At 42.8% G+C, this 15,521-nt stretch overlaps 1 protein-coding gene across 2 annotated transcripts in view; it reads left to right on the top strand.

The window, feature by feature from the left end:
- WDR59 (WD repeat domain 59) overlaps window positions 1–10,539 on the top strand; it is an 84,032-nt gene extending 73,493 nt beyond the window's left edge. The window contains exons 23-27 of one of the 2 annotated variants that reach the window (XM_046682272.1): window positions 251–401; window positions 497–569; window positions 1,554–1,680; window positions 1,836–1,978; window positions 9,025–10,539. In XM_046682272.1, coding sequence (XP_046538228.1) covers window positions 251–401; window positions 497–569; window positions 1,554–1,680; window positions 1,836–1,978; window positions 9,025–9,260 — 730 coding nt within the window. In that variant the 3' untranslated portion in view covers window positions 9,261–10,539. The remainder of the gene's footprint in view (window positions 1–250; window positions 402–496; window positions 570–1,553; window positions 1,681–1,835; window positions 1,979–9,024) is intronic. The other variant, XM_046682273.1, reaches the window with a different exon arrangement.
- The last annotated feature ends 4,982 nt before the right edge of the window (window positions 10,540–15,521 follow it).

The following is a 15,521-nucleotide window of genomic DNA, read 5'->3' as shown; positions in this document are numbered from 1 at the left end:
GCTTTCAGATTGGTTATCTAGATCATTTGTAATACTTTAATACAGTTTATTCCAGAACAAATTTAGCCAAACTCAAAGTAGATCAAGCCCCTGGATCTGTCGGAAGCCCCAGTTCCTGCAGGGGTTTTTGAGACAGAATTAAGAATCCTCCCTCCCTCCCCCTGGGGCAACAACCCGCTGCGGTTGTGATTCTTACCCTTCCTCCGTCCCTTCTCTTGACTTGTTTTCTCTCCTCTCATCTGTTCTCCAGGTTGGCTCATTACTGCCAGCTCCGGGATGTCCAGACGTTGGCTATGCTCTGCAGCGTGTTTGAAGCCCAGTCTCGGCCTCAGGGAATACCAAACCCCTTCGGGCCTTTTCCCAGCCGTTCCTCTAACCTCGTGGTGTCCCATAGTCGATATGTAAGCTTGTGGTTTTCTGGCTTGTGTCTGACTTTTCCTAAAGGTAAACTTCCGTGGGGAGCGTGGTTCTGATGCTGCTCCTGTTTGTTCTGCAGCCTAGCTTTACTTCCTCTGGTTCCTGCTCCAGCATGTCAGACCCGGGGTTCAGCACTGGTGGCTGGAACATAGGTTGGTATGGAAGTAACTTGGCCCATGCTGGATTCTTAGTACTCTAGAAGCTGTGTGTGATTTATTAATATGTAATCTTTAGTTGATGATATTTTTCCTTGTTTCTGATTTCTCTTTAAATTTAGTATGATGGGGATACGATAGTCAGCAAGGCCTGGACTTTCGTATTTGAACAGGCTAGTTTCTCCTGCATCTTTTGTGCCTTGCTGGGTTGCTTTTCATTTCGTAACCTTGAGAAATTGACAATCAGACTTGCCGTGTTCACCCCAAAAACCTAACCCTTATCCTTTCTCCTTCACGTGCCTCTTCCATGATGATCTGCCACTTCCTAGTATCTGCCTTTTCCCATGTTCCCCTTTCAAGGTAGAGAGATAAAGCTGAGCCTGATTCCAGCTGACCCTAAAGGTCTATTTAGTGAGTAGGTGTATTTGTGTTTTCTGGATTTTTAAAATTTCTTGTAAAAAATGATCTTAGTTTTCTTGATTGTAAAAGTAATACGTGTCCAGTGAAGAAAAGCAAACAAAAAATTTTGGAGAAGAAAATAGTAATCATTGATTCCACCACCTAGAAATAACATCTGTTAACATTCCAGAACACTTTCTTCCAGTCTTTGTATGTGTGTGGGGGGGTCATTCTATATCTGTGATTTTGTGCTCCGTTTTTTATTTTATCATGAGCATTTTCTCATGTTACTTAAAAAGTCTTTATAAATAATGACTGCCTAATATTCTACTATATTACTTATTCTAGAATTTGCTTAATCATTACATATGTACTTAATTATCAAGTTAGCTTAATAATAAATACCTAGACAGAAAGGTAAGGCTAGGAAAGAGTTCTGTTTAGTTGTATTTCTCGGGGTCTTCAACTTAGCTTATTTTTCTTCCAGGGAATAAACTAGGACACACTACATTATGAGAGTTTTCAGATATTTTCCCTGCCTTCTCTGATTTCCATCTTCCTTTCCCATTTGGTTTTCTTCAGCGGGAAGAGAGGCAGAACATATATCTTCTCCTTGGGGAGAGTCCTCCCCAGAAGAAATCCGCTTTGGGAGTCTGACCTACAGTGATCCCCGTGAGCGAGAACGGGACCAGCATGATAAAAATAAAAGGTAGCAACATTCCCAGGCAACAGCTGTAATTTCATAACGCTTAGATTCTCCAAAATCTGGACTCTTGCTTTAGGAAATGTCTCTTAAATGCCCTTTGGTATCAAGCTTATTTTTTCTTAATGGAACTGACAGGAAATTTTTTAAATTTTGTCCAGGCTTCTGGACCCTGCCAATACCCAGCAGTTTGATGATTTTAAGAAATGCTATGGAGAAATCCTCTATCGCTGGGGCCTGAGAGAGAAACGAGCTGAAGTGCTGAAGTTTGTTTCATGTCCTCCTGATCCTCATAAAGGGATTGGTGAATATGCATTTCTTTCTTTTCTGTCACTGTCTGAAAGCTCCTGTAACTTAATTTGTCCATAGCATAAGACTTTGGATGAAGTTTTAGTTTCTGCTTTATAATCAGAAGTTTCGAAGCATTTTGAAAACTCTTGCGTTAGCTGACAAAATTAAATTTCTATTGTTAACAGTAGTTTTATATACAGTACTCAGATATTGATTAGAAGTAGGGATAGTTATTCACTGATTCAATTAATGTATATCAAACTCTTCTTAGGCACAATGCTAGCACATTCCTTCCCCTCGTGGAACTCAAAGACTCTAAGGGAGGAGAAAAATAATTACAAATTGTGATAAATATTTATAAGCAAAAAAAAGAATGTTGGGGCAGGGAGGGAGAATTTTAGAAGATGTGTTAAGGTGTATTGGGAAGGCCTCGCTGGGAGATGAGGCCTGAAGGATGAGAAGAAGCCATCCAGGCAGAGAGCAGTGGGAAGAGCGTCGCATGCAGAGGCAGCAGGCCTAGGGGAGACATAGCTTGTTATTTTAAACAAGTGAAGGAAGCCCAGTGTGGCTAGAACAAAATGAGTGAGAAGAGTGGTGTTGAATTAGATTATAGGATAACTGGGGACTTGTAAATAAAGAATTTGGACTGTATTCTAAGTCCATTGGTCAGCTTCAAAGGACATTAAGAAGTAAATCATGTGCTCTGGTTTTCATTTTAAGAGGACCACTTGGCCGTTATAAGGAGAAAAGATTAGAGGAGGGCAGAAGTAGAGGCAGGAAGACCATTGGAAGACCGTTAGAGTAGTGAAAGAGAGATCGATGGCACAGTCTAGGGGTGATATCAATGAGGTGGAGAGAGATGGATGGATTAAAAATATATGTCAGAGGTAGATTCAACATGACTTACTAATAAATTGGATGTGGAATTGAGGAAAAGAGACAAAGTTTCCAACTTGAGCAGCTGGGTAGATAGTGGTGCCAATATTCTAAGATAGAAAAGACTAGAAGAAAATCATGAGCTCAGTTTGGGATGGTCAGAAAAGTGTGTGAGATATCAGACTGTAGGAGTCATGTAGGCAGTTGGATGTAAGTCTGGAGTCAAAGGAGAGATTAAGGCTCAAAGAAGGAATTTGGGGATCTTCAGCATAGAGGTGGTATTCAAGCTGTGAGAATGGGTGCATTTACCTGGGAGCTGAGGTGTGGGGAGGAAGAGAATGAAGGGAGCAAATAAGAGAGGCTACCCACCCTCGGCCTTGAGAGAAACCAGTACTTGGAACTTGAGTCTTGGAGGAAGAACCAGAAACAGAGACTGAGAATGAGACACCAGTGAGTTTTGAAGAAAAGCAAGACTGTATTATGAAAGAAGCTAAGAGAAAAGATATTTTTTAAAGGGTGACATGGAATACTGCCAAAAAGAGTGGACTGAACACACGTTGATTTCTTCTCTCCCCAGACCCCACCAAAGTGTCTTTATAGAGCTTTTCTGAAAAGACATAACCATACAAAGAGAAGTAATGTTGGCAATAACATTTGGGACCTGACACGCAGGTAGGTTAGTGGTAGCTGATTTTACAGGGCCTGAGAAAACTGAACTGGCAGACAGAAAAATGGTAAGATACATGGCAGAACCCCCAAGTGGCTCAGGAATTAGTGGTACCTGGTACCTCTGGAAGTGGCACAAAAGTGAGAATAAAAACAAGAGTATTGTTTGATGGCCTTTTTAGGGTACCCAGGTCCCTGCTTCTAGTCTGCAGAACAGGTTATTACCTCCCTCTACACCCAAAAAACTGGAAATTCATTCTCCAGAGAAGGTAAATGCACTTCCAGATTGAAAGGGCCCACCAAGTACCTAGCATGATGAATGAAGAAAGACCCAGGGATAAAGAGAAGATCCTGGAAGCTTCCAGAGAGAGAAAACAGATCACAGCCAAAGGATAGGAGTACAAATGGCGTCACATTTCTCAGGAGCAGTGGACCAGAAACAGGAAACCAGATAACAGCACAGCAGTGCCTTCAAAATTCTCGAGAAAATGGTTTCTAACCTAGAATTCTGTATCCGGATTATCAATCAAGTGTGAAAGTAAACATCAGCCCATCTAAGAAGGAGGCATAGATTCAATCCAGGAAACCAGGGGGTCAGAAGGATGATGAAGGGAGTTCTCCGTGACAGACTTAGAGGAGACCAGTCCAGGTTGAACCTTCAGGAGCATTGTCTCCAAGGAGAGAAGACTGGAAAAATATCTAGTACATTTCAGTGTTCCCTGTATTTATAGAAGATTCAGATATTTGAGGGAGAGTTTAGAGATGAGTTATTGATAAGTACATAGCAAAATAAGCAAATAAAAAAAACAAGACAGTTACGAACTCTAGGAAAGACAAAATGTACAAGAAAGAAAAAGTTGTCATGGTACGTGGCTTGGCTTGAATGCTTAGCTAGATAAATAACATAAAAAAAGAATACAGTCGGCTCTCCAGATCTGCGGGTTCTGCACCTGCGTGTTCAACTACTGGCTGATGGAAAGGCCTACAATGGTTGCATCTGTACTGAACATGTATAGACTTTTTTTTTCTTGTCATTCCCTAAACAGTATAGTATAACAACTATTTCCATAGGATTTACATTGTATTAGGTATTGTAAGTAATCTAGAGATGACTTAGAATATATGGGAGGATGTGCATAGGTTACATGCAAATACTATGCCATTTTATATAAGGGACTTGAGCATCTGTGGATCCTGGTATCTGCAGGAGTCCTGTCTCCCAAGGATACTGAGCGATGACTGTACTGATCCAACCAAGTGATGATAGCTCTGTGTGGGGAACATGAGGGACAGGTGGCGTATGAGTGAGGCTGGGGAGACTGAGGAGTTACAGAGAGCTTCCACGGCAGGCAGTCAATGGGTAATGCTTAAATATGAAGATTAAGAAACAGCTTAATAACATGTTGTTTAGAGATAGGGAGGTAAAAACAAAAATAGTTAATTTGGTTGGAAGGATTTCCTCTAGGGAGTAGTGGATGTAGGGGTAATAGAGAATGCTGGGGTTGGTAATCAGACGTGTGAAATTATTTGACTCTCTAAGTTGTGTGTGTTTACAGTTTCAATTTAAAAAACAAACCAGAGTAATACATAGATTTAGATATTGAATAACAAGGATTATTTTAATATGGATTATTCTGGTGTATGTACTTGAAGAAATGCAGACACAAAATGCTATTTGGGCAATATGCTTTTCAGGGCATCTAAGTGCATGAAAGTGTATCAGGGAGAGATTAATGATCACCTGGAGCAATCTGTCTTTTAAAATTAGTTTTCAGGAAAATATGTAAATCACAGAGATATGTAACGGATGTGTGAATCCATCAATCAGGTAAATTCTTCGTGGCGTGTACTGTTAGAAAGCATCATGCTGGGTTCTGTGGGCTGTATAAAGAAGTGTAAGTGTGGTTGGGGGCGGTGGGTCAAGAAGTCTGCAGTCCAGAGAGTTAACACATAAGCTCTTGAAGACTTAAATGATATTCAAGAATGAATAATAAGTTTTAATGCCATTACAAACAATATTACAAGATTTCAAAAAGAGGGGGATTGTGAAAGACTCACCGACAAAAACATTAAGAAAAGTATTTTCATCCTTAAAGTTTTTACTTTGGAAGAGCTGGACTGCCCAAATATAGCAAACAGCAGGTATTGAAAGAAAAATATGACAAGGTTATCAAGGCCACAGTTGGTCTCCTGGTAGAAAACCAGCAATTTCCTCTCTCGCTCATCACGTCTGCAAGGGTCATCCCGTATCGGCTGCAGTTTGAAAGATAAAGTTGTTTTCATTTAGAGAATTGGATACTTTTAGAAAGGACTCAAGTCTTCATTTATTTGAGGGGATAATGCTAGACAGAGTATTCTTTAAAAAAAAAAATCTCCAGATCCAAGGTGATTTTTGTTGTTTTTTCCATTGTGGTATGTGGCACTTGGTCACAATGGTGCCAGAGCAAGGTGATTGCTTTGCTCCGTCAGCCCTGCTCCCAGTTCCTGCCCCACAGGTGCAATCTACTCACCTAAATTTTGTACAGCAATTTTCTGCTTCAGTTTATTAATTTAATGTCTTATTTATTTGGCTGTTTTATATTACATTTGTGTAGTAGGTGATGTTAACACACACAATCCTTCTTAGTTAATAAACCAGAGCTAGTGACACTAAGCCGCTGGATCTAGCTTCTGCCTGGAGGTTTCGTAAAGCCTCAGGAATCATAATTTGATCGTTCTTTGGTCCGGAAGTATTTTTATTGTCCTTACTAGTTTGCCAGGAGCCAGGAATGATCCATTTCGTCTCTACCAAGTTTCCCCTGCAAAGCCTTTCCTGAGATCCCCAGGGTTGTCAGTGTGTTCCTATAAAAGACACCCTGAGAGCTTCGTGGTTCTGAACACACTCCACATCCCTTTGTATCTCCTAAAGTGGCCAAAGTTAGCACGTACACCAGCATGGCCCAAAGGCGTCCGCACGTCCTCCTCAGCTGTAACAAGTGGCCATTTCATTGTGTTAACGATAAGAGGCAAGAGAGAAATATTAAAATTATGCTCAGTGACTTAGCATTTTTGTATTTGCTATGCTTGTGAATTTCATATCCACTCAGAAATTGTCCACACCCGCAAAGATTATTCATTAACTAACTAAATAAAATATTAGTTCAAGGTCTTCAAGTTAATAAGAATTTTAGAAATTATGTTCAAGCTAACACACTATAGAGAAACACAATTACTAATGAATGATATATTGAATTTTTCAGAGAATGACATTTTAATAATTTTACCCAGATGGACATGGAAATTAAAATAAGATTTAGCTATCTAAAGTGCCAAAGAACAACCCCCCATTTTTTTTAAAGATTGGCATCTGAGCTAACAACTGTTGCCAATCTTCTTTTCTTTTTTCTTCCTCTCCCCAAAGCCCCCCAGTACATAGTTGTATATTGTAGCTGTCAGTCCTTCTGGTTGTGCTGTGTGGGACACCGCCTCAGCATGGCCTGATGAGCGGTGCCGTGTCCGTGCCCAGGATCCAAACTAGGGAAACCCTGGGCTGCCAAAGCACAGCACGCGAACCCAACCACTCAGCCACAGGGCCGGCCCCATCACCCACTTTTAAAAGACATGTTATTATAATTCAGTTCCCTTGAACACACAGTTTTTACATTCTCATAATTTTAAATGTTGCATCTTATCAAACCAATAAAACCAGTAAAGGAAATTTAAGAGATTTAATTAGGCTTTTCAGGAGAACATAAACTGAAGTCTTACATAATATAAAAAGTTATGCGTCGAGAGAGAAGACAGCTGTTTTTGAACGGAAATTATCCAACCAGTCTGATTTGTCTCAGGATTCACCTTAACTAGGACTACCATAAAATTTTTTCCTTAGTTACCATGTATTTAAAAGTACCTATTGGCACTTTTATATGACTATCAGTTATCATGAAGCAGAGGAACTGGCTCTGATAGAACCTTCCTCTGTTTTAAGAGGTGGAGGGAGATTTGAAGATTTGGAGTGCAGAGAAGGGGCCCCAGGCGAAGGCTTCTCTGCTCTCAGGGAGGTGAGAGAAGAGGCCATCCAGTGGGAGAGAGGGCAGCAAAAGTGTGAGGGAGGAGCTTCCAGAACATGGCCCGGGTAGGAAGTAGTGTCGGGGAATGGAAGAGAAACGAGGCAGAGCTGGGGTCTTTCGGGGGCATGTGGTTAGTGAGCTGCACGCCTTGATGGTGGGCCCTCCCTCAGGGAGGCCTGGGGGCAGACATGGAGTGGCCAGGTGATAGGGTTCCTCCATGGTTGAGGTTTTGCCAGGTGGTACTGTGGAGGGAGAGGGGGCAAAAGAGTTGAGGATATTTGCAAAAAAGTGATTATAAATTTGGTCCTCGTGTTGCAGGTCGGCCAAAGGGGAAACCGCAGCTAGAAAGGGGCTGATGGAACGAGAGTGAAAGTGAAGGTGCTCGGTTAGAGATGAGAGGGCAGTGACCTCAGGGCCAGGTGTGCAGAGGGTTAGTGGCTCGGTTTTGGAGACACCAAGGATCATGCCAAGAGTTGGGATAGAGGGCAGACTGAGAACCAAGAGCAGAAGTCTTCAGTGGGTGAGTGCGTGTGTCTAGAATGTCGGTAGATGACAACAGAGAAAAAGAGGAAAGGCTGGTGAGGCCAGATGGCATTATCCTCAAGAGGAAAGGTGACATTCTGGAGGCAGGAATGGGGTACCCACCCCCCACCCCTGCTGTCCCTAGGACTTAAGACAGAGACAGCCACTCCTTCCAAGGCCAACAGAGGCAGCGGCTTTTAGTTAGGGTCAGGTGGTGAGGGGACCGCTCCAAGAAGAGTACAGAGGGCACGTGGGAGGTTTGCACTCCAGGTGGCCCAGTGCAGGGCCAGGCGGGGAGGGGGCAGGATCTCCAGAGCACAGGGCATGCGCGGGGGAGGGGGTGGGTAACATGGTTCGCCTGGACTCAGGGTAGTGACTGAGGCAGACTGGAAAGTGTGGATGGTAGGATTAGCCCTCGGGTCTCTTCCAGAAGGCTGGAGACCAGTGGTATAGCAGGACAGTCCTGAGCGCTTCTCCCCAAGGTGGGTCGCACTGCGGTGTCCTGCCTGGTGCATCTTACACTGACAGGCAGGTAGGGAGGAAACTGTGAGATGAATCAGCTCTCGCCTGAATGTTACTGAGTCCTTCAGTTCTTTTAACAAACGTTGGTTAACCACCTTCTGTGCACCAGACCCCTGCAGCTGTCAGGGGTGGGAAGAGGAGTGAGACAGCCGCCACCACTACTGTAGGCACTGGGGTTTTTGCCCAGGGCCACTGAGAGCCAGGCGCCTGCTGCACCCTCTGCCCACGCCCTGCCACTGCAGTGACAGTAGCTGCTCCATGAGACTTACTGAGATTGTAGAAGGAGTTCTGCTGTTTTAAGACAGGAAATTGGAATCATTGATCTAATAGAAGCCTGTAGAATCCTAAGATGAATACGTCTTTCTTACCTCACAGAACTAAACTCATTATGTCTCTTGTTTTGGCCATCTCCAACTCTTTCCAGAGTTCGGCGTGTACTGCAGCCACTGTCGGAGCGAGGTCCGTGGCACACAGTGCGCCATCTGCAAAGGCTTCACGTTCCAGTGTGCCATCTGCCACGTGGCAGTGCGAGGATCGTCCAATTTCTGCCTGACCTGCGGGCATGGCGGACACACCAGCCACATGATGGAGTGGTTTCGGACCCAGGAGGTGTGTCCCACCGGGTGTGGGTGCCACTGCCTGCTCGAAAGCACCTTCTGAACTTACAGACCTTGAGAGTTGTCAGAAATCCCAGAGGACCCCATAAATGCTGGGTGACAAGCTGTCTGCCAGGAGAGAGGCCCCGGAACCCAATGCCAGCTAGACTGGCGTATGTTCCCCCCGCGGACTGCCTCAGCACCAGCTGTCGTGAGCCTTTGCTCTCTTCTGTTTGGCTGTTGGCGGCCTGGATGTTGCTGGAGGTGGATGAGGGCAACGTGCAGAGCCGAGTAGCCAGGAGGAGGTTTTCTTGGAGAAAAGCACCTGCCTTCAGAGCAATGTTTACCTTTAAGGTGTTAACCTTAAACTACTCAACAGCATCCTTTCTGATGCCATTACAGAGACCAAGCTCAGATGCAAAGGACACTCTCCTGAGCCAAAAGACAGTGGACGTTAATTTAGTTAACAAGTGGGCCTATGACATAACTTGGTACGTTTAATGAACTGATGGACAGTGACCTTTTAAAATAAGATACTTAAATTATAAATAGATGATGTACTTAAGGATTCTTAAGATGTATTTTTTGTTTGTTATTTTTCTTCCAGCTGCTCTCCGTTGACTAATAAAATTCTAGTAAATGTTTTTTAAAAAAAAAAGGGACAGAGGAAGTTGAACGTTTGAGTGAATCTTTTTTTACCCTGCTTCTAGTTGAAATTAACTCTTGGATAGGACCAAAGTCAGCGCTCAGATTTTCAAAGGAAGTGCTGATTTACTTTTCTTATCTGACAGGAGAAAATAGAATTTGACATTTAAGTTTCTTCCTGACCTCAAGTCTTTTAAAAATTTCTTTTAGCAAAAGGAAAATGAGATAGCATCGCAGCATTGATACTCAAGTCTCCCACTACCACCGGGCAGGTTGGCTGAGTTCCGGTACATACCTCACTCTTCATTTGGGCTTCCCCACAAACTTCGCCCCACGTTTATGTGTGTTCCAAGTCGTTATGACTCACGTATCCACCAATTCTTCAGAGTGATTTTCAGCTCTTCACATTTTGTATGTGCCAGAGAAGAGAAGTCTTTTTGATATTTCCTCTGAAACTTATATTTGTTTCTTAGAATTTTATAATTCCAAATTAAGATTACCTTAAGAAATTTGTCTTAGGAAACATGTCTCAAAATGTACTGTACATCACTGTGTTTTAAATACGGGTCAGGATTCAATTAATGGATTATGAAATCAATTTAATGGATAAAAACCAGTGTTAAGAAAAATGAAATAGGTATCACCTTACACCCATTAGAATGGCTGAAATAACCAAAACAAAAAGTTAACAAATGTTGGAGAGGTTGTGGAGAAAAAGGAACCCTCATACACTGCTGGTGGGAATGCAAACTGGTACAGCCACTGTGGAAAACAGTATGGAGATTTCTCAAAAAATTAAAAATAGAAATACCATATGACCCAGCCATCCCACTACTGGGTATCTATCCAAAGAACTTGAAATCAGCAATTCCAAAAGAACCATGCACCCCTATGTTCATTGCAGCATTATTCACAATAGCCAAGACATGGAAGCAACCTAAGTGCCCATCAACTGATGATTGGATAAAGAAGATATGGTATATATATATATATATATATATATATATATATATATATATATATACAATGGAATACTACTCAGCCATAAAAAAGGACAAAATCGTCCCATTCACAACAACACGGATGGACCTGGAGGGTATTATGTTATGTGAAATAAGCCAGATAGAGTATGACTCCACTCATATGAGGAAATTAAACACGTAGACAAAGAGAACAGATTAGTGGTTACCAAGGGAGAGCGGGTGAGGGTGGGTACAAAGGGTGAAGTGGTGCACCTACAACATGACTGACAAACAATAATGTACAACTGAAGTTTCACAAGGTTGTAAACTATCATAATCTCAATAAAAAGTTAAAAAAAAAAAGAAATAGAGTAGAAGATAAATGATCAGAATGTACCATACAGAGTTAGGATAAATATTGTTTTGTGTAACTTGTTTACGAGTGTATGCGCACACACTTGCACACGTGTAATGGATCACAATGTAAATTGATTACTTACTGAGAATTGCGGTCAGAACATTTTCAAAACACTGTTTTGGATGATGCTTATTCTTTGTCCCCTGTGTTACTGGACACAAAACACCCCGACATGAGAAAGGCCTAGGTCTCGCGCACTGAGAGCGGAGGTTTAACCCTGGCCTCTGATCTGAGGTCAGATGCCAGCGTCTCCGCAGAGTGAGCTGACTGACTGGCCTCAGCAGGGACGCTGGGAAGCTGATGAAGGAGGCCGCCCCGGCAATCTGAGTTTGTTCACTCTCTGCTTTCCACTTGCTTGTGTTGACGCTGCAGTGACGGCGACCACAGAGTAGGTGGACTGATTTACACTGAGATAAAGGGTCTGCTGTGTTCCTCAGTGAAATCGCACCATTGGCAGAGAACAGTCTCCTGTTCTGCACCCCCAAGCTAATGTAAAAGTCTGTCCCTGTCTGTCCCCATAAAGAATTAAATAGTTTTATTGTTTTCGTTTATTGTTATAGGAACCTTGTCTTCTAAAACTGAAAAACTTTAATAACGAGTGCGAAGAAATTTAAAGCTTAGAGCATTACACACTGTCTTCTTTCAATATGTGTATTCCTTTTGAATTTCCAAGCTACTAGAACAGAAGTCTAATATTTAAAATATATTCACATTTGGAAACACATCGGTTTGGATACTGGCCATGGTCAGGATTCTCAAACACCTAAGTCCTTTTCTGTTTGTTTTTAAAAATGATACAATGTTCTAAAGTACCTGTGAACTTAGCAAGGAAAACAGAGTTGGCAACTTTATTTATGCACCAGAAATAGATTTTGTGCCCCTGTCCTCAAACCCCCCTAAAACACAAGTGCTGTGATGCTTTCCTGGGTAATGCCACGTAGAAAGAATCAATGTTGCTTAAAAAAATTTTTTTTAGATGTCATCTAATAGAAAAATACGTTCAGCCTGAAGATGATGAGTTCACACACTAGGAGCGCCTTCCCTTATTCGGTGATTCCCTGGGGTGGCGGCAGGATTTAGGAGAAAGGTGGATCCTTGTCAGTGGCTTAATGCATCAGGAATTTGAGGGAAATACTAGAGCCGCTCATTTTGTCAGAAGAGTGATGCTGGAGCCACTTGGGCTGAAGGGTCAGGGAGCCCATCAGTGGTCTCTATGCAACAGAACAATTTCTTAGAAGATGGATTTTGCTAGCTGCAGAAAAATAGTTCAGAAAACAGGGTTGTAAAGAACCCCCTCTACTGTATGGCTCAGCTTTTCATACCTTTCTCAGAATTGGAGCCAGCAGAAGGGTCCTATGCACACACTCGAAGGATGATCCCAGGGAAGAAAGCACGCACCTGGATTTCCTTATTCTCAGAACCTGCTGCCCTTATCAGACTCACAAATAAATCTATCACATTGATATTCCATAATACTAGCAAGTGTATTTCACCACAGTATCACTGATTTGATTTTTTTCTTTAAATCTAAGAAGGTCTGATTAAACTCATCAAGTATTTAACATGAGGTGAGCACTTGGACAAAGATGAATAAATATACAGAATGTGGTCTCTGCCCTGCTGGAACGCAGAATCTAGTTGGAATTTAAGTGTCTACGTAAATGCTTACACCACAGTGTGTGCTGTTGGCCTCCAAGAGAAGGAGAGTAACTCCACCAAGGCAGAGATTGTTCAGAGAAGGAGGCTGTGGCTGAGTTCAACGGTAATTGTCCTTCAGCTGGGGGAGAGCAGGAAGGCACAGGGAAGGGCAAAGCCAAGGATGGACAAGAAAGCGTGGCGCTTGGGGGCACTGTACATGGTTCCCTGCAGGTGGAGCATAGGCTGGGGCAGAGAAAGGAGGCTGGGGAGCAGGGCCAGAGTCAGTGCACCCTGGGGCCTGCACGCTGTGCTCTGGGCTTTACCTGTAAGCCGGGACTCCCCAATCTCATCGGCTACCAACTGCATAGTGGGTATGCCGCACAAATACGGACCACCAATCTTAAATTTTAAAAATCACTGACAGAAGTGTTTAAATGGGGGGCCGGCCCTGTGGCCGAGTGGTTAAGTTTGCACACTCCGCTTTGGCGGCCCAGGGTTTCGCCCATTTGGATCCTGGCACCATTCATCAGATCATGTTGAGGCGGCGTCCCAGATGCCACAACTAGAAGGACCCACAACTAGAACATACAACTATGTACTGGGGGCTTTGGGGAGAAGAAGAAAAAAAGAAGATTGGTAACAGATGTTAACTCAGGTGCCAATCTTTAAAAAAACTCATTTAAAAAAGTGTTTAAATGAATCGCATCATCAAAGACCACGTCTCTCACCAAGATTTCCTTATATTTGCTTGATAGTGTATAACATAAGCTATAGGTGAGTTTCCGTATCTGGTCTATTTTAATTTTTCTCTTTTCCCCCCCGTTTAAATAGGAAAATCTGGAAGTCATTATAGGTCATTGAGAACAAGTAAGCAAGTGTTGTTGAACACTAATCAGTGTCCTTGTCTGCAGTCTCTTGATATTTTCATATAAAATTCTTGATATTTTTGAATCATATATGGATGATAAATTATGGAGAGGTTTTTTCCCAAAGACCTCGTTCAGCATTTTGTTCGATGGGCAAATGAGCATATTTCTCAGAACCTGGAAGAGCCATAATTGGATGCCCAATCCCCTTTTTGTTCTGTTGTGGCATTTGGCTGTACTTTTAGAAATATGCCCAGTAATAATGTCATCTGCTCCTTTCTCTAACAAGTAAAGAAAATCATCAGGTTTTGGGAAGACTCAAATACTCATTAATGAAACCACTTACGACACAGTTCACTCTTAAGAACACTGATAACCTCAACATTAAATACAACTTCTTCTCCATCTTTGTTGATGAATTTAAACTGTTTTATACTGATATTTTTTTGCACTTGGTCTGAAAAGCACTTGATTGATTTTCCAGAGAGGCCATATATTTAGTTCTAAGTGATAATGGCCATGATTTGAGGAAATTTCATAAATACACCCTGGGGAATAGGTGTAAGTGGATAACTAGTTCAATAAAATCTGATTTCGGGTATTTATCATCGTACTCCTATTCGTAATCTTCTTTTTAGTTACATACTCCACGTGATTGCACTTAGAGATTTGATTGTCCCAACACACAGAGTCGTAGTCTGTGTTTTCTCTGAAGTCCAGTTAAGTCCAGTTACCTGTTACATGTAGGATGCATTCCGAGCATTGATTACTACTTTTATCACTATTTTTATTTTTCAATTAACCTTATTGAGCCATTGATCCATTTTTTGTAAATTGACGATCTGCTACACACTGGTAATAGGGAAACACAAATTGAGTAGATAACATAGTCATTTGATAGATGAGATGAAATGGCCAACATAGTCTTTATGCTCACGTGCCATTTTTGAAGATGTGATTGAGAATATACTAATTAAGAAATGAGCTATTTATTAAAGTCATAGTTAATATTATGCGTGAAATTTGAGAAAAGAATACACACACACCAAATTATTTTATCTTTTTCCCCTGGAAGGCTCGACTCCCACACCCGTTGGTTTGAGGATCTCACTTGAGAGGTAACTGGTGTGGGTGGTGGGGAGCCGTTGAAGAGCATTAAGTGGGAGAGTGACACAGTCAGGTTTTGATTTGACCATGTACAGATTAGAGGTGGAGAGACTGGAAAGGGACACTTGTTAGGAGTCTATTTCTGTGCCTTCATTACAGCAGCGACAGTGGGAGTGGAGAGGAGGGTGAAAGAGTTGAGATCTTTAGGGAGGAGAATTGGCAGCACTGAGCTCAGCCCTGACTGTGAGGTCACAAGAGGGGTGGCCGATGGCTGTCCCTGAGCAATCCTTTCCCTGTTGCCCCTTACTCACCCATCCACCATGAGGGCAGACTCCCTCGCTGGCCTCACATCCAGGAGGCCTCACCTTTCTCTTGCCCACAGGCCCTCAGGCTCCATCCCCACCTCTCCAGTGTGCTTTTGTACGCTGTTGCATCTGGGATTTCCTACCAGGCACCTGAGATGTGTCTTCCTTTGGGGCAAGGAGCCCCTGAGGGGGCCTTTTCCTGGGTTTCTGCCTCCTCTCTAACCACTCACCTCCCAGGCGGCTACGATCTAGCCAGGCTTCCTGGAGCCCCCCAACCCCTTGGGCCTGCCTGGGACAGTGTTGAGACACAGTCCTCCTCATTGCTTCTACCCCTTCAGCCCTTCGTCGCACAGGAGGAAGGACAGCTAGAGCCCAGAGAGGGAA

Source organism: Equus quagga, chromosome 13 (genome assembly GCF_021613505.1).
Source record: "Equus quagga isolate Etosha38 chromosome 13, UCLA_HA_Equagga_1.0, whole genome shotgun sequence".
Lineage (NCBI taxonomy): Eukaryota > Metazoa > Chordata > Mammalia > Perissodactyla > Equidae > Equus > Equus quagga.
The sequence above is the reverse complement of the archived record's forward strand: the minus strand, read 5'-3'. Positions and strand labels throughout refer to the sequence as shown.